Source organism: Otolemur garnettii, unplaced genomic scaffold, assembly GCF_000181295.1.
Source record: "Otolemur garnettii isolate 467f Iridium unplaced genomic scaffold, OtoGar3 scaffold00176, whole genome shotgun sequence".
NCBI classification, from domain to species: domain Eukaryota; kingdom Metazoa; phylum Chordata; class Mammalia; order Primates; family Galagidae; genus Otolemur; species Otolemur garnettii.
This window is the reverse complement of record NW_003852571.1, coordinates 2,098,034-2,117,081: the sequence shown is the minus strand read 5'-3', so window position 1 is coordinate 2,117,081 and position 19,048 is coordinate 2,098,034. Positions and strand designations below refer to the sequence as shown.

At 41.0% G+C, this 19,048-nt stretch overlaps 1 protein-coding gene across 1 annotated transcript in view; it reads left to right on the top strand.

Moving 5' to 3' along the window:
- The window catches only part of CEP192 (centrosomal protein 192), a 152,351-nt gene that overhangs the window by 100,902 nt on the left and 32,401 nt on the right, over positions 1–19,048 (top strand). The window contains exons 29-37 of the mRNA XM_023519469.1: positions 429–605; positions 4,198–4,458; positions 4,703–4,818; positions 6,650–6,759; positions 11,005–11,155; positions 14,174–14,349; positions 14,928–15,051; positions 16,988–17,093; positions 18,283–18,490. Coding sequence (XP_023375237.1) covers positions 429–605; positions 4,198–4,458; positions 4,703–4,818; positions 6,650–6,759; positions 11,005–11,155; positions 14,174–14,349; positions 14,928–15,051; positions 16,988–17,093; positions 18,283–18,490 — 1,429 coding nt within the window. The remainder of the gene's footprint in view (positions 1–428; positions 606–4,197; positions 4,459–4,702; positions 4,819–6,649; positions 6,760–11,004; positions 11,156–14,173; positions 14,350–14,927; positions 15,052–16,987; positions 17,094–18,282; positions 18,491–19,048) is intronic.

Below are 19,048 nucleotides of genomic sequence, written 5' to 3'. Positions count from 1 at the left end.
TTTCACTTCTACCTTGAGGTCTCTGAGTGTCTGGTCTCCCTTCACTTCTATCTTGAGGTCTCTGAGTGTCTGGTCTCCCTTAACTTCTACCTTGAGGTCTCTTGAGTGTCTGGTCTCATTTCACTTCTACCTTGAGGTCTGTGAGTGTCTGGTCTCATTTCACTTCTACCTTGAGGTCTCTGAGTGTCTGGTCTCATTTCACTTCTACCTTGAGGTCTCTGAGTGTCTGGTCTCCTTTCACTTCTACCTTGAGGTCTCTGAGTGTCTGGTCTCCCTTCACTTCTACCTTGAGGTCTCTGAGTGCCTGATCTCGCTTTACGGTTTGCTCTGTCCAGGGCCAGAACACAGATGCAGATGAGCTTGTTTTAATAGTGTGTTTTATTTGTGGTGCTGCTTTGTTTTATGCAGTGATTGTTTTTCAATTGTAGCTCCAGAACACTTTTGGTTCAGAAGAGCGATTGAGTAGTATCTGTGAAATCAGAATTCACCCAAAGGAAGACATCATCATATGTGTGTTGTTTGCACCTACTCGATTATCTTGTATGTTGGCTAAACTGGAAATCAAACAACTTGGAAACCAGTCACAGCCAGGCATTAAGTTCACAGTAAGATAATTTCATTGCCTCTCCCCACCATCCTCAGAGTTTATGACATGTTGTAACTAGTGGTTTAATGTTGATAAATTTTATATGCTCTGCTTTTAATAAGTGAAAATATGTGATTGTCTAGTTCCAAACAAGTTAAGGAATAATTAATTTGGAGAAATGTCAGGTTGTAAAAGCCAGCTTCTGTTCAAATGCTTTTTAGTTCTATTTTAGTTTGAGAATTTTGAAATGTACCTACCTTTTCAGGACCACATCTTTGGGTAAGTCCAGATGGAGCTAATTTAAGATATTGATTTTTCAAATAAATTTTATTCTTTCAGTTCTGCAAAAATATCATCTTAGTTCAGTGTGGTATGACCAAGTACCATCGGCCAGGTGTTTCATAACAAGCACAAATTTATTATTCATAATTCTGGGAGTCGGGATGGCAAGGTCAAGGCCCTAGCAGACAAGTGTCTAAGGGCTGCTCTCCATGCTCACACGGGGGAAGGGACAAGACCATTGACATCAGCCTCTGCTGTGAGGCACAAGTCTCATTCCTGGGGCAGAGTCCTCCTGACTCAGTCACTTCTCCAGAGGCTCCATCTATCAGGGCTGACAATTGTGGTCAGGTTTCCACATGGGGATCCTGGCAGGGTACCAGAATTAAGACTATACCATATATGTGTATCTATTGATAAGAGTTTGTTACACTCAAGGATTGGAAGCCACTTATGTATATGAATTATACATCTAGAACAATTAGAGATGGAAATGGTAAACTCCAAGAAGGGAAGAGATCAGAGCAAGGTGATCTAAGAAAATGTGAGCTGGGCGGTGCCTATGCTCAAAAGAGTAGGGTGCTGGCCCCGTATGCTGGAGGTGGTGGGTTCCAATCCAGCCCTGGCCAAAAAAAAAAAAAAAGAAAGAGAACATGAGCTACATGAAAGTGCACAACGGTTTGGCAGCAGGGCTCGGACTAAAATTTTGGTTCTATTTACTAGTGTCAAGGAGGGAATGGGGTAAATGAACAATATCTAAAAGCTAAAAAGTGAGATATGTGTGGCCACTGAAGCTTCATCCGATGCTGGAGCTTGACATTTTCTGTGGAGTCATGTAATTGGCCCCATGTGCTGTGATGGACAAAATTGTTTAAAGATGTAAGTGGCCCTTTTAACAGTTGCCTCCTTACACGTGAGCCCAGGACACAGTGCGAGAGGAGTGATACACATGGGCATCCAGCTCTCTGATGATCTGGATTCATGTGGATAGGATAAAGCTTGGCTTGTGGAGAGAACTAAATGGGCTGCGTGTTTCAGACTTCCTGAATGTATTCTGATTAGTTTCAGGTTTGCAAAGGAAGAATCTCTAGAGAACTAACTGGTGATTTAAGACTATTTGATTTGACAGTCAGCCAAGCAGAATTTCAGGTTGCCATCTTAAGGCAAACCAGGATCTGAGAGGGGGTCCTTCCTGCACAGACAGCCAGCCCATCCTCTCACAGAGGTGGGCAGAGTGGGGTTGGCCCATGAGTCATAGATCAGTGTGGCTTTTATTTCACTAGAAGACTTAAGACTGTTCACATTGCCTTTCTGTGAAGATAAAGCAACCTGGAGCTGGTGGAGTGGTAGGTGAGCAGGTAACACTGAGGCAAGAGAGTCCAGGGAAGGAGCCCTTTCTCTGGAGCACTCATCTGGATAAGTCCCTCCCACTCGCGTCTGTAAAGTGGGCTAGTTACCAACCCATCTTCCATATTTGGTTGGGAGGGACAAATGAAGTGATCTGTACTCTGCATACTGTAGGCATGGTGAGACTACAATAGTAAGTATATTTTTATTTGGTGCATGTTGAGTCTGTGCCAGGCACTGTCTTTAAGAATTAGTGTGTGGGTGAATGTGTCCCCCAAAACTCAAGTGTTAGAAACTTTCTCCCCAGTACCATAGCATTGAGAGGCAGGGCATTTGGGGAAGTATTTAGGCCTGAGGGCTCTGCCCTCATTAGTGGGTAAGTTCCCTTTTTTTGTTGCTCTCGGTAGAGTGCTATGGCATCCTAGCTCACAGCAACCTCAAACTCTTGGGCTCAAGTGTCCTGTTGCCTCAGCTTCCCAAGGCAAGGACTTGGACTGGGACTATAGGCATCCACCATAATACCTGGCTATTTTTAGAGACTGGGTCTCGCTCTGGCTCAGGATGGTCTCAAACCTGTGAGCTCAGGCAGTCCACCTGAGTCGGCCTGTCAGAGCGCTAGGATTACAGGAATGAGCCACCACACCTGGCTGGGTTAGTGCCTTTACAACAGGGCTTATCAGAGGGAAATTTGAAATCCCCCAGATGAGAAACTCTGAGTGCCAGCATGACACTGAAAGGAAGGCTCCTTGGAGCATTTTGGAATTCAGATTTTGGGATTAGGGATGCTCAACTGGTATGATGCAAATATTCCAAATTTTGAAATGCTCTGGTCCCAACCATTTCAAATAAGGGATATTCAACCTATAATTAGGAATGAAAGGTAATTTTTAAAGATGAACATTTTAACAAGTATGGGAATTTTCTTTTCTGGCAGGGCATTCTCCTTACATTGTTATTTATGGGATATAATCTATGCACCTTTGTTTCCGTTGAGCCTTGGGGAGCAGGACCAGATGGTATTCCCAGGCCTGGGTCGGTGCCATTGTGTTTGTCCTTGAAGAGTTGTTGGAATTTTTGTCATCAGTTTAGTCCCTTTTACCTGCTTCTGTCTGACACTGGCTACACCAAACACGATAAGAAAATTATATTATAATAGATTTTTTTTCCTCATAACAATTTGTTCTGAAAATTTTCAGAATTACTGAGAAGTTGAAAGTTCATACAGTAAACACCCACATACCTATGACTTAGATTCTACAGTTAACATTTTGCCATATTTCTTTTCCTACATGTCTGACTATCCATCAGTTCATCTGTTAATGCATTTCAAAAAATAATTGCAAACACCAGTATATTTTACCCTAAAAAACTTTCTAAGCAAGCATCTCTAGACTAATTTGTTGGGTTTTTTTGGTTTTTTGTTTATTTGTTTTTTGGAGACAGAGTCTCACTATGTCACCCTCAGTAGAGTCCCATGGCGTCACAGCTCACAGCAACCTCCAACTCTTGAGCTTAAGCGATTCTCTTGTCTGCCAAGTAGCTGGGACTACAGGCACCTGCCACGACAACTGACTGTTTTTTGGTTTTAATTGTCATTGTTGTTTGGCAGGCCCGGGCTGGGTTCGATCCCGCCGGCTACCATGTATGTGGCTGGCGCCCCTAGCCTTGAGATACGGGCACTGAGCCTAGACTCATCTTTTTATTATTGTTTCTTTATCATCTAAGCTTGGCTTTTATAACTGTAAGTATCCATAGCACTATCAGAGGGCAGATAGTTGTTCAGCTCTTTGCTGTGTTTTTCCTTTAGGACTAAAGTTCTTAATATAACATAATGCTGGGCCGGATGCAGGGTGGCTGCTAGCTGAGATATACAAATAGTACCATTTTTATTTGTATTAAATCTTTCTGTATTTTCTCCTGACTATAATTCAGTCTTCTGCTTTCTAGTTACATAAAAATAATTTTGGATGTGTATTTTCTTTCAGATACCTTTGTCTGGATATGGAGGAACAAGTAATCTTATTTTGGAAGGTGTTAAAAAACTGTCTGACAGTTACATGGTAACAGTGGATGATTTAATACCTGGCAAAGAAAATAGAATTGTTTTTTCTGTCCGCAACACTGGCTCCCGAGCAGCTTTCGTTAAAGCAGTAGTTTTTAAGAATCCTCAGAAAAAGGTTTTGCTGGATCCTGAAGTACTGAGGATTTTCCCTGATAAATTTGTACTCAAGGAAAGAACACAAGAAGTATGTATAAAAGACTCTGCACTAAAAATCTGCACTCATTTTTGATTAAATTAATAATTATATGTTTTATGGCCAAAAGCGAAAATGATATTTGAAAGTCACATAGAAGTGGAAGTGCATCTGTGGTCTCATTGGAAACACCTGACAGATGGCCTGGTGTCTAGCTTAAGAATTTACATACAGTAAAATGACTTAGTCAAGAAAATATTTAATATTTACTCCTGATTTTTTTCCTTGGCATCAGGATGTTACTTTAATATATAACCCATCAGACAGAGAGAGCAATTACAGAGGCACAACACAACTGTCAACTGTGTACTTCTTTGGTGGAGATGAAATCTCAAGACAGCAGTATCGAAGGTAGATTACTTATACAATGCTGGGAACTCTTTACTGGAAATAATGAGGGCTTAGGTGGTTTGGGGTTTGGAATGTTGAGAACATGTTTTACTATTAGTGAACTGATAAATGAAAACCGTGGTAAAATTTGTGTGGCTGATAAGCTACCATAATGTGTGGAAGAAGTAGCCACAGGAAACTCAACCCCTGTGTTTTCTTATATATGCCTTCTTCTGTAGACATGTATTGTGCCTGTTTTTCAATAAGAGTGTCATACTGTGTAACAGGACCATTTTTTTTGTTTTTTTTAAGAGACAGTCTCACTTTGTTGCCATCGGTAGAGTGCCGTGGTGTCACAGTTCATAGCAACCTCCAGCTCTTGGGCTTAAGCGATTCTTTAGCTTCAGCCTCCCGAGTAGCTGGGACTACAGGCACCTGCCACAACACCTGGCTAAGGACCACGTTCTTAATACAATACATCTAGAAAATATGTAAGAACTACTGAAAGATTATATGGTATCAACACATCCGCATAATTTGGAATACTTCTGAGCAGGCAGTGAATTATTTGAAAGGATTGAGTAGTAGTTTAGAAATGTATATGAGGCCGGCGCCTGTGGCTGAGTGAGTAGGGCGCCGGACCCATATACTAAGGGTGGCTGGTTTGAACCTGGCCCCTGCCAAAACTGCAACAAAAAAATATCCGGGCATTGTGATGGGCACCTATAGTCCCAGCTACTCGGGAGGCTGAGGCAAGAGAATCACCTAAGCCCAAGAGCTGGAGGTTGCTGTGAGCTGTGACACCACAGCTCTCTACCGAGGGCAACAAAGTGAAACTCTATCTCTAAAAAAGAAAGAAAGAAAGAAATGTGTACGATGTTTATTTGTACCTATTTAAAGCATGATATATCTAGTTCAAATATAATTTACACTAAACTGTTAGCAAATTCAGGGTATTGATTTAGGTTTAGGTGTGATTTAAACATAAATTACAATTTTGTGTGTTGAATTCTAGATTCTTTTATTATAGTTTGGTTTCCTAGATCAGAATACCTAAATGTAAGTGAAGCTCACCATGTTTCATGTTAGTGGGAAATCATTAGAAAGGGTTATAGATGAACTCAGCAATCCATCTGCATCCAACCCTTCCTGCTGTGCTGTGGTTTTAGTCTGATACAGAAATTGGAAAATTGTTTTGTTCTTAATTTATTGAGGACTGTTGGAAAGTTTAAAAAGAGGAAGTTTAATAGTACTTGTTACATGGCATAAGAACAGACCAAATGTGAAATGTGTCCAAAGCTCAACTTTGAACCTGTTTTTTTTCTTAAATATTTTAGAGATAGAAACTTCTTCTTTGGTTATAGAAATCAATGTATTATTTCAAAAATCCTCTTTGCTGTGAAATTACAGTTATTAGATTTGTCTTTGTGAACATCTGGGTTTTATGGAGAAATTTACATCACATTTTCTCACTCTAAAAATTCTCTCGAAGAGAACAGACTAGGTTTGTAGTCATGTGGTAATTTAGACATTTCACTCTGAGGTACATCAGTTTTTAGCATGTTCTTTTTTATTCAGAGACAAATTTCTAACTGTGACCAAATTATCACAAATACTGAAAATGTCAGACCTGAAAAATATCTAATTTTACTCTTTCTTCTACTTTTGTATTAGGAACTTATTTTTTTGATGTCAAATGTTTAACTGAAACTGTTGATTTTACTATCATGTGCAATTTTTAAGGGAAATTCCAAAAGTTTTTTTTTAGATATGAGATTTATGTATTGTGGAATTTGCCAAGTGATTAATGAAAATCTTACTAAATCTTATTAATAAAAATCTGTCTTGCTAGAGCCTTGTCTCATGAACCAGAAATTATAAAACAGATACTTCCAGAGCATAGTGTGCTGCAAAACATTGATTTTGTTGAATCATTTCAAGATGAGCTACTAGTAACTGAAGGTAAGAATTTTAACATCTTACATCTTTTGAATCATTTATGGTATTATCTAGGTCCAGTCATATCAGAAGGAAAAGCGTTCATTTGGATATGATGTCAGTCTGTGTTTGAGCCATAGCTCTGCTATATGAATTCAAACAAATTATACCACTGAAATTCAGTTGCCTTATCTGTAAAATGGGAAGAGGAATGATACCACTTTTCTCATCCATACAGAGTTTTTATGAGGATCAAATGAATAGGCTTTGCTAGATAAATGTTAGATGTTATTAATATTTTACTGCTCTTAGTCTCTGGATAGGGTTGTAAACAGGAGGACAGTGGTCATTATAAACTCCTGTTAGGCCAGGCACAAAGGCTCCTGTCAGTAATCCTAGCACTTTGGAAGGCTCAGGCTGGAGAATGACTTGAGGCCAGGAGTTTGAGACTAGCTTGGGCAAGAGTAAGACCTCATCTCTGGAAAAAATTAAAAAATTAGATAGGCATGGTGGTGTTGGCCTATAGACCTGACCAGCCACTCAGGAGGCTGTGGCAGGAGCACCGCTTGAGCCCAGGAATTGGAGGCTGCAGTGAGCTGCTAGCCCGGGAGACAGAGTGAGACCTTGTCTCCAAAACAGATCTCAGATTAATGCTATTTAAGATTTGATTATAAACTGGCACTCATGCTGAAGTTTCTATGCTATCATAAGATTTATGGGAGATGTGATGGAGGGAAAAAAAATCCAAAATAGATAGTAATGAAGTGACCATGACCTAGGTGATTGTCCCTATTTGAGTTCAAATATTTAATAGTGCTTATTTCTTATAAAAAGTATATGTATGGAGACCTACAAATTATGTAAAAATATGTGTACAGATTTTCACTGAGGGCAACATAGTGAGACTCAGTCTCAAAAAAAAGTACAAAAACGAGATGTTGGCTCGGTGCCTGTGGCTCAAGAGGCTAAGACACCAGCCACATACACCTAAGGTGGTGGGTTCGAATCCAGCCCGGCCAACCAAACAACGACAGCTGCAACCAAAAAATTGCCAGGCGTTGTGGTGGGCGCCTGTGGTCCCAGGTACTTGGGAGGCAGAAGCAGGAGACTCACTTGAGCCCAGGAGTTGGAGGTTGCTATGAGCTGTGATGCCACGGCACTTTACCCAGGGGGACAGCTTGAGGCTCTGTCTCAAAAAAAACCAAAAAACAAGATATTAGATAATAACTTTAACACCCAAGAATAGGAGGCAGTAGAAAATTTTAAAACCTTTATAACAGTGAAATTTATCTCCACTAAATGACGTGGAAAGCTACTAATTTATTACAAAATATCTTAAAAATATTTTAAAAGTTTGTATAGTAAGATCTCATTTTGGTAAAAATAATTTACATGTATGTATAATGAGTAAAATCACCAGAGTATACACAGCAAAGTATTTAGTGGCTGTGTCTTTGTGGCAGAACTTCAGGTGATAGTTGGTTCCTTCTATTTTTATTTACTGGTTTTTAATTGATGGAATATATTTTGCTTCTAAAATACGAAATGATAAAGGAAAAGATACTTATGCCTTAGTAGGGGTGTGGACTAGTCTGTGACCTTTCCAGTAAAGTAGCATCTACGTTATCTCAAAGCGGAAGCAGAGAGGAGACAGTTGAAAATGGTGAGCAGCTTGGAAAGGGCGTGTCAGAAGGGCACCACGGGAGTGGGGTGAGGAGAGAGACCCATCTCTGCCACTGCAGCCCCACATCTCGTCCTCAGATCAAGGACCCAATAAAAGGTGGAGCTTTACTATAGAAATGGAACAGTAACACTTAGTAGCTCATTGCAAGGGTGGTGAAAACTGCGTGTAAAAATAAGTAGCAAGAATTTGCAGTGGTTTGGAAGTTTGCATGGCTCCCTGATTGACCAACCGGCCATCCGTTGAATGGATACACACACAGTGAGACCACACAAGGTGCCCTGCACCACACTGGGATTTGTGAGCACAGGAAGCTGCCTTGTCCAGGAAGGGCTTACTGACTAAGCAGAAGGCAGAAGATTAAGGAGCGTATGGAGAGTGCCATGACAGACCATGTGTAGGAATCTGGAAGGGCACCTCATGTAGAAAGAGATGACTGTGGAGCCAGACATAAAGAAAGGGGAGGAATTGACAAGGTGGAGAAGGTGGGACCCCAGTGAGGAAAAACATTCCAAGTGGAGGGAATTATAAGTCCAAAAATTCAAGTAATGTGTTTTGTTAAAGTTTATGTTGACAAACCTAACCAAGAGCTGTGTAACCTTCCAAGATTGCCCATAAGAGGGGGTTCAGTTGAGACTGAATTTCATCTCTAGAATACCATATTCTTTAAGATGGTGTATTTATTGTCCAGATGAATGGAAAAAACAATCCCTCTTTTTTCTAATGTTGGTCAGTACCATAAATCATGTATGAGATTGTCACTGTTGAATTTTGTATGTGATTATTTTGAATAGCATTTGCTTGAACATACTACTACATATATTTGTAATACTCTTTTATGAAACTTGTTATTTGTGCAATATTTTCACTGTTGATTAAAACTTTCATTGTCATATGTCTTGATTAAGTTAATATAAATTTAAATTTAGTCATTTTGTTCTTTTAAAATTTCCATTAAAGGCTCAGCGCCTGTAGTACAGTGGTTACAGCACCAGCCATATACACCAAGGCTGGCAAGTTCAAACCCAGCCTGGGCCAGCTAAACAACAATAACATCTACAACAAAAAATAGCCAGGCGTTGTGGCAGGAGCCTGTAGTCCTAGCTACTTGGGAGGCTGACACAGGAGAATCGCTTAAGCCCAAGAATATGAGGTTGCTGTGAGCCCTGACGTCATGGCACTCACAGCACTCTAACCAAGCAACAAAGTGACACTCTGTTTCAAATAAATAAATAAATAAATAAAAATAAAATTTCCATTAAAAATATGATACTTGGGCTCAGTGCCTGTGGCTCAAGTGGCTAAGGTGCCAGCCACATACACCTAAGGGGGCAGGTTCGAATCCAGCCCAGGCCTGCCAAAACAACAATGACGGTTGCAACCAAAACATAGCCGGGCGTTGTGGTGGGCGCCTGGGTGGTCCCAGCTACCTGGGAGGCTGAGGCAGGAGACTCACTTGAGCCCAGATTGAGTTCAAGGTTGCTGTGAGCTGTGATGCCAGGGGGATAGCTTGAGGCTCTGTCTCAAAAAAAAAAAAAAATATGATACTTGTTCAACTACACTTGATGGTTCATTTTAGATAATTTTAAAGTATCTATATTTTTAAATTTATATGTAGAATACAAAATACTCTTATAGAGTACAGTAGGACCTCCATAGCTGACCACCTCCATACATTGACCATCTCCGTAAGTTGACCTGATTTTCATAGACTGGCTGGAGATTTCCTTATGTTGACCACCTCCAAATGTTGACCAGTTTGTTACAATCCCTTGGGTGGCCACCTATCAGGGTTCTACTGTATCTTGTATGAACAGATCTGGGTGGCCTGATCTACAGATGTCACTTGGGGCATTATTTTATTAATCTAAAAATAATTATGTTAATAGTACCTGGTTTATAGATTTGCTTAAATTATCTGTGAGATTGCCACTCATAAAGTACCTTAACCTCTTTGTTCTTCAAGTTCTTTATCTTTTTCATTTTTTATTGTTGGGTATTCATTGAGGGTATAAAGAACCAGGTCACACTGCTTGCCTTTGTTAGGTAAGGTCCCTCTTATAATTGTGTCTCCTCTCCAAGAGGTGTGTCACACACCATGACCCACAACCCCCCAAATTCTTTGTCTTTGAAGTGGAGATAATAGTACCTTTGTCAAAGATTTGTTTTGAAAATTAAAATTAACATATATAAAGGAATTAGAATAGTGCCTGGCCCATAGCAAACTTTATATAAATGTTTATTGTCATGTATATCTTGAAAAACATTCTTATTGTAATGCTCACAAGAACCTCCCCCCAGATAGGTTGTAACTCTAAGCTATAATTGAGCTCAGAGAGGTTAAATAATTTGCCAAAGGTCACAGACCTAATGAGTGGCAAAGGGGGGGTCCAAATTCAGGCCCGGACCTGAGCTACAGCCCCGTGGGCCTATGCTTTCCTGGTGGTGGGCGGTGTCAGTCATCAAAATGTCAGTTGCCTAACTTGAGAAGATACTGCTTTGTGGCTTACCATTATATAAATGTATCTGCTGTTTCATGGTGCTTATGTGAAGATTCATGTATTTCAAAACATTATTTTCTATTTCAGTATATGATCTTCCCCAGCGGCCCAATGATGTTCAGCTTTTTTATGGAAACATGTGTAAAATTGTTCTTTCAGTAATTGGAGAATTCAGAGATTCCATTTCTAGTAGAGAATTTCTCCAGTCTTCTTCCAGAGCTAGTTTGGATTCTAAAAGGTAAATTGAATGAACAGAATTCTTTGACCAGAACTCAAGATTTATTTGATTCATATTAGAGCTGATGTTTTCTCCGTAGACTTTATTACTGTTTTGCCTCAAAATGTTTATTAAGTTTTATTTTTTAGTTTAAGTTGAAATAATTTCAAACTTTCAGGAAAAGTTTAAAAAAAATGTCCCCGGCATTCAGATTCCCTGTTGTTAACATTCACTACACGTTATGTGACCATTCATTACTTAAGAGCAAGTTGCAGACAGTGATAACCAGTTAGCCCCAGATTTCCTGGAAACACTCTCCTACATAGCCATGGAGAACCCAAGGAAAACCTGTCAAAATTAGGACATTCAGCATGAGTGCCCCACGAGTATTTAGTCCACAGATTCCATTCATATTCCACCAGTTCTTTCACTAATGTCCTTTATAGTTAAACCACAAAACAAAAAAATTCCTTTTTTCCCTTTCTTCCTGGCCCAGAATCTAATCTAAGATTACATTTAGAGAGCCTGTGTGTGTACTGTTTTTCAGAATAGAGCAGTTCTTCAGCCTTTCCATATGACTAAGATAATAGAAGGTTGGATTAACAAGTCAGATCCACAGGCTCAAAGATAGTATTTAGAATTAAGCTTTTTGGCTCGGCACCTGTGGCTCAAGTGGCTAAGGCGCCAGCCACATACACCTAAGGTGGCGGGTTTGAATCCCCAGCCCGGGCCCGCCAAACAGCAATGATGGCTGCAACCAAAAAATAGCCGGGCGTTGTGGCAGGCGCCTGTGGTCCCAGCTACTTGGGAGGCTGAGGCAGGAGACTCGCTTGAGCCCAGGAGTTGGAGGTTGCTATGAGCTGTGATGCCACAACACTCTACCCAGGGGGACAGCTTAAGGCTCCGTCTCAAAAAAAAAAAAAGAATAAGAAAAAAGAATTAAGCTTTCCTAATAATTTGAAGTGAAGCCTGAAAGAGTCCAGGACTCCCAACAGCATTTCCTAGGTCCCTTTTGCAACATTAATTATTGCATCTGACTCAGTTTAACATACATCCTCTATAAAAGGGGGCATTATTTTGAACATGAAAGTTCTATTTTTTACTTTGATAATTATATAATGTGATATTTTTCAAAGATTTGTACCCCATGAGATCATAAATTTCAGGTTTCTTTACCACAAATAATTCTAGACAGAAGCATTCCATGAGAGATGGAGCCTAAGAGTTTGAGGTTGCTGTGAGCTGTGACACACGGCACTCTATTGAGGGTGATGTAGTGAGACTCTGTCTCAAAAGGAAAAAAAAAAGATTGCAATTACATATATTAAAATTAGGTTGAAAATTGCTTAAACTGTGAGAAATGAGTTCTTAGTAAACAAAAAAGCCAAGAATTAACTTTAAAAAAAAATAATGACTTTTGTTTGGTAGCCCTGGGGCTGTGGGATTTTGATTAGGAAAGGAAGGGGGAGACTGGTGCTGTGGCTCATGCCTGTAATCCTCAAACTCTGGGAGGCTGAGGCAGGAGGATCCCTGCAGCTCAGGAGTCTGAGACCAGCCTAAGAAACCCAATTAAAAGATTAGGAAGGCGTTGGGGGAGATGGGGCGCCTGTAAGTCCCAGTTACTCAGGTAACTGAGGTGAGAGGATTTCTAGATCCTTTTATCCTTGAGCCTAGGAGTTTGAGGTTGCTGTGAGCTATGATGCTAAGGCACTCTACCCAGGGCAATAGAGTGAGACTCTGTTGCAAAAAAAAAAAAAAAAAAAGGAGGGAGGGAGGAAAGGTGAGAGGTCAGAAGGGGATCTCTGCCCAGTGTTGACTTGAAATCGAGGGAGTTTCAGCTCTACCATGTGTTAGGAGAGTCCAGGCACTACACGATGAAACTTCAGTTATGTCATATGCTTTGAAGATTAAAAAATTCAGTGAATTGTAATTTTTTATAATCTAAAGTTCACTTTGTTTTAACACTTAATAAAAATCTTCTTAAACCGTATTAGTACTTCTTACTATAGTATTTTACCCAGAAGACCGTCCTGTTTTAATGGCTTTATTTTGTGTCAGCATTGTGAAACTAATTATGCAGTGTTAAATACAGTTAAGTATTTTGTTTTTCTTAAATTCCTAATATTGGGTCATTTTCTTTTTTTAATTTTTTTTTTTTTTGAGAGAGTCTCACTTTGTCACCCTGGGTAGAGTGTCATGGCGTCATAGCTCACAGCAACATCAAGCTCTTGGGCTCAAGCGATTCTCTTGCCTCAGTCTCCCAAGTAGCTGGGACTACAGGTGTCCACCACACTGCCTGGCCACACTACCACACTCCCTCTGGCTCAAGCTGGTCTCAGTTTATCTGCCCACTTCAGTCTCCCAGAGTTTCTGAGATTACAAGGTTAACCCACTGAGACCTGCCTCTTTGGTCATTTTCTTATAAGTTTTTTAAGAACCTTCAGATGGCATGCTGAAGTCAAGGCAGAAGAAAATTTAAATTGCCCAATACTCTAAAGTTTTTTGTACTATTTGCCCTGTACTGTATTTTTTATGCACACTTTTAAGTACAAACATTATGAAGGAATTTCATTCACTGAAATACACATAGTACGTAATGCATTTCTTAGTTTTGTCTTAAGTGTTTTTAGATCTATGAAGAATTAATAGCAAAATGTGACATCATCTGAACCTTTTTCTTCTCTTTTTTTTTCCTTTGGAGACACATAGTCTCACTTTGTCTCCCTCGGTTAGAGTACCCTGGTATTACAGCTCACAGCAACCTCAAACTCTTGGGCTCAAGTGATTCTTTTGCCTCAGCCTCCCAAGTGGCTAGGATTATAGACACCCACCACAACACCTGGCTAGTTTTAGAGACAGGGTCTTGCTCTTGCTCAGGCTGGTCTTGAACTCCTGAGCTTAGGCAATCCACCAGCCTCAGCCTCCCAGAGTACTAGTATTATACAGGTATGAGCCACCAAGCCCAGCTCATTATTTGAACTTTTTAACTTCTTTTTTCTTGCTTTCTCTTACTTTTCTGAATTTGAATAATTTTTGTAGTGACTCAGAAACCTCTGGAAAACACAGTGGCAATGTCTCTTTGGATGTTTTACCAGTTAGAGGTCCTCAAGGTTCTCATCCATCACAAGCTGCTCACCCACCTCAGGATGCATCTGCCTCTGAGGAGATGTGGATGGTCCATCCTGAGCACCTGGTCCTGGTAGCCCCTTCTCCTTGTGAGTATGTTGACAGTCATGCCAAAGACCACATCTTGGGATCCGGCGCTGCCTCCATGCCTGTGGCTTATGTGGGGAGTCCCATATATGCATGCCTCACCCAGGTTCTGCCCTGCCCCTGGAGCCTGTCCTTGTCCCAAGGCTGTCCTGCTCTGCTAAGACCTCAGCTCAGTGACAGAGCCACAGACCTGCTGGAGAGCTCACTTGGCACTCACTCCTGCTGCCCTTTATCCTGGGAGAGCTGGTTCAGAGTAGAAGGGGATCTGATGTGTGTGCACATGCCAGACTGAGTGCCAGGCGGTTGGGAGAGCTGGTTCAGAGTAGGAGGGGATCTGATGTGTGTGCACATGCCAGAGTGAGTGCCCTGTGGTGACAGTTTTCAGACCCCGCTTTCCCCTAACTTCACTCAGTGTTGCCAGTGTCTTCATTGTCTCCTATAGCGAACAGTTGGGCTCACTTATCAGGGATTTGAAATTCCTCTAATTGAGCAGGTGGGAAAGCAAAGTAAATCATATCATTTGTTAATGTTTGCCTTTTCAGTGTTGCTAAGTGTAAATTTTATTTGTCTGATACAACAGGTGACATGGCAAAAACGACATGTTTCCAGATTGTAAATAATTGTGCCAGGCTGCTGAGATTCGAGCTGTGCTGGCCAGCACATTGTCTCACAGTCACACCACAGCATGGCTTTGTCTCGCCAGAGTGAGTACGACTTCTCTGCTCTTCAGAGTACAGTCCGGATGCTGTTAGGGTGACTTTTTATGGGTCAAATAATGTTTCATTTTAACTTACTGAGTAAAACTTTGCACTGTGCAGATGGTACAGAGTATTTGTTTGGTATTTGCTTGTGGGGTAACGGCACACCATTTAGGAGCCGAGGTCACACACAGCCAGCAATTGTTAACCTGAGGTGGCAGAGGCAGAACTGACTCCCTGGAAGAGGACAGAATGCTTTAGTGTCATGGTCTGCCCACAAATTACAAAAAGGAGCAAAACTGGGCCTGTGATGGAGACAGGGACCACTATGTATGTAAAGCCCAAACAGAACAGTTCTTTTTTTTTTTTTTTTGAGACAGAGCCTCAAGCTGTCACCCTGGGTAGAGTGCCGTGGCATCACAGCTCACAGCAACCTCAACTCCTGAGCTCAAGGGAGTCTCTTGCCTCAGCCTCCCAAGTACCTGGGACCACAGGTGCCTGCCACAACGCCTGGCTATTTCTTGGTTGCAGCCATCATTGTTGTTTTGGCAGGACCGGGCTGGATTCAAACCCGCCACCTTAGGTGTATGTGGCTGTCGCCTTAGCCACTTGAGCCACAGGCACCAAGCCAAGGGGGTCAGCATCTTTGCAGAAGGCCGACATGAAATTTGTTTGCTTTTGCAAAATGACATGTGTTCATTTTAGGGGCGTTTCCTTGACTAAGACTGTAACTAATGTATTGTTAGGGACACTCCAGAGCCCTCAGTTAAAACCTCCTAAGTGTTCCTATGCTTCTCAGCTAATGAGTGAGAAGACAGAGAGATGCAGCAGATTTGCATAAGTCATCTTCTCTGTAGCCCATGTGGTTTTTTTTTTTTTTTTAAGACAGTCTCACTATGTCACCCTCAGTAGAGTGCTGTGTCATTGGAGCTCACAGCAACCTCAAACTCTTGGGCTTAAGTGATTCTCTTGCTTCAGCCTCCCAAGTAACTGGGATTACAGGTTCTTGCCACAACACCTGGCTGTTTTTTGGTTGCAATTGTCATTGTTGTTTAGCAGGCGCTTGTAATGCCTAGCCATAATGCCCAGGCTAGGCTTGAACCCAGCAGCTTTGGTGTATGTGTCTAGCACCCTACTCACTGAGCCACGGGCGCCAAGCCAGCCCTCGTGTTCTTTGTAGTGGTGAATCATTTTGCCCTTCCATTTTTGTAGCTGGTGATTTAAGCCACAAATCTGATCACATCATCCACTTTAAATTCTTGAAGAGAACACTGAGCATAGGAAATAGCAACTGGGTTATAAGGAAACAAAGTGTTTTCTTTTTTTTTAGAGACAGAGTCTCAAGCTGTCACCCTGTATAGAGTGCGGTGGCATCACAGCTCACAGCAACCTCTAGCTCTTGGGCTTAGGTGATTCTCTTGCCTCAGCCTCCCGAGTAGCTGGGACTACAGCCACCCGCCATAACACCAGGCTATTTTTTTGTTGCAGTTTGGCTGGAGCTGTGTTTGAATCTGCCACCCTCAATATATGGGGCCAGCACCCTATCCTCTGAGGCACAGGCACCATCCAAAACAAAGTGTTTTCTTCATTTCTTTCCCACCTACCTTTCTTCCAGCTTCCTCCCCAGCTGCTACATTCTCTGTGACTGTTTTATTACCGAGTGGATCAAGTTTTCTTCTGAATTGCCTTTAAAATGGTATTTCTGTGACATGGTTTGTTTTCACATGAGTTTTGCCAGTGGGGCATGAGTTGGTGTCATTTGGCTTTTCTTAGCCACTGAGTCGAGAACTGAAGGCCACATGAGCTTCTGGGGGCCAGGGGCTTTCTCTGCTTTTCCAAACTGTAAAGGCATAGTAGGTCCCTGACTGACAGTATTTATGACTCTTGTGATTACTGCTGTTAAAGTACAGAATATTTTTGATTTTCATTATTTTTTTTTAAGGAGTAAACTACAAATTCTTGTGAGTCCTAACAACTCCTTATCCACAAAACAGTCGATGTTCCCATGGAGTGGGCTGATATATGTACACTGTGACAATGGACAGAAGGTACTTTTGAAAGTGGGTTTTCTTTGAGCAACATTTCTCTTACTATGTAGCTTCAGTTCTGTAATCCTCATTAACGCTTACATTTCAGAAGTCAAATGAAGGTACACTTGACCTTCTGTATCTAGGGTTCCACATCAGCAGGTTAAGCCAACTACAGATTGAAAACAATAAAAAATAATACAAATAAAAATACAATATAACAACTGTCCATGTAGCATTTACTTTGTGTTAGGTAGTGTAAGTAATCTAGAGATGAGGTAAAGCCCAGGGGGAAGTGTGTGGTTTATATGCAAATGCTGTGACGTTTTGAGCAAGGGACTTGAGCAACCATGGATTCTAGTGTCCTTTGGGGTCCTGGAGCCAGTCCTCCCTGGATACCAGGCTACTTGTTCTTTGAGCCCAACTAAGTTTATTTCATTAGAAATAAATAATCTTTAATTATTTATTAAATAAGTATTGCACCAGACTGAGTTTTAGTCATCAGAATGACTCTTGAGGGTGGGCGTGGGGCCATTGCTGATTTGCAGAGTTTACTTAACTCTTAGGCTTAGAGCCAAACATGTAACATGTTCAACATCTAATAAACCTTAATTTTTGAATTTCTCAATATTTTGTTTAGTTGGCATTTTTTTTTTTTAAATTAAATCATAGCTGTGTACATTAATACTATCATGGGGTACAGTGTGTTGTTTCTATATACAATTTGAAATACTTTCATCCAACTGGTTAACACAGCCTTCATGTCATTTTCTTAGTTGTTGTGTTAAGACATTTATAGTCTACATTTAGAAAGATTCACATGTACCCTTATAGGATGAACCATAGGCGTGATCCCATCAATCACCCTCCCTCCACCCTCCCCTTCTCCTCCCTCTCCCCTTTCCCCTTATTTTTGGGCTAAAATTCATAGTAGGGCTGAGTACATTGGATACTTTTTCTTCCATTCTTGAGATACTTTGCTAAGAAGAATGTTTTCCAGCTCCATCCATGTAAACATGAAGGACATAAAGTCTCCATCTTTCTTTATGGCTGCACAGTATTCCATGGTGTACATATACCACATTTATTGATCCATTCGTGGGTCGATGGGCATGCTTGGCATTTCTTTTCTCTAATTTAAAAATAGGAATTGTTTCTTTTTGAATTACAGCCTTATTTGTGTCTTTTTCCCTTATTTGGTTCATTCCAGAAAATTGTGAAAGTTCAAATTCGAGAAGATATGACTCAAGAAGAACTTTTAACTCGTTTGGCCTCTAAACCTTTCGGAATTCTTCCCCCAGTATCTGAGCCTTCAGTTAGTCTTTTGGTAAAACCAATGACAAAACCACCTTCCACGAAAGTTGAAATAAGAAACAAGACTATTACTTTTCCTATGACAGAACCTGGTAAAACTTCAGGTACTGTATCACAAACATGTCATTCAGATGTCTGAGTATAATGCTATGTTCTTAGCTGACCACAACGTGGTGGTCAGTACAGATTTTCCTCCCTGCTAAAGGAGAAGATCGAGTTCATTCACTTCAATGCTGAGCTGGATTTGGAACTCAGTCTTTTTTTTTTTTTTTAAGAGATGGAGTCTCACATTATCGCCCTTGGTAGAGTACCATCAACCTCCAGCTCCTGGGCATAGGCTATTGTCGTGCCTCAGCCTCCCAAGTAGCTGGGTCTACAGACGCCTGCCATGACACCTGGCTATTTTTTGTTGTAGTTTGCCCGGGACTGTGTTCTAACCCTCCACCCTTGTATATGGGGCTGGCACCCAACCCACTGAGCCACAGGCGCCATCCTGGAACTCAGTCTTACAATGTTAAACCTGGGTGTTTAGTAACTGTGTGTTACAGGAGCCTTTAATCTTACTTGGTCCGAGATGCACCTTCCCAACCTCCACAGATGTTACTTGAAATAAGAATCAAGGCTATAGTTGTTAGTACAGTAAACTCTTTTTTTTTTTTTTT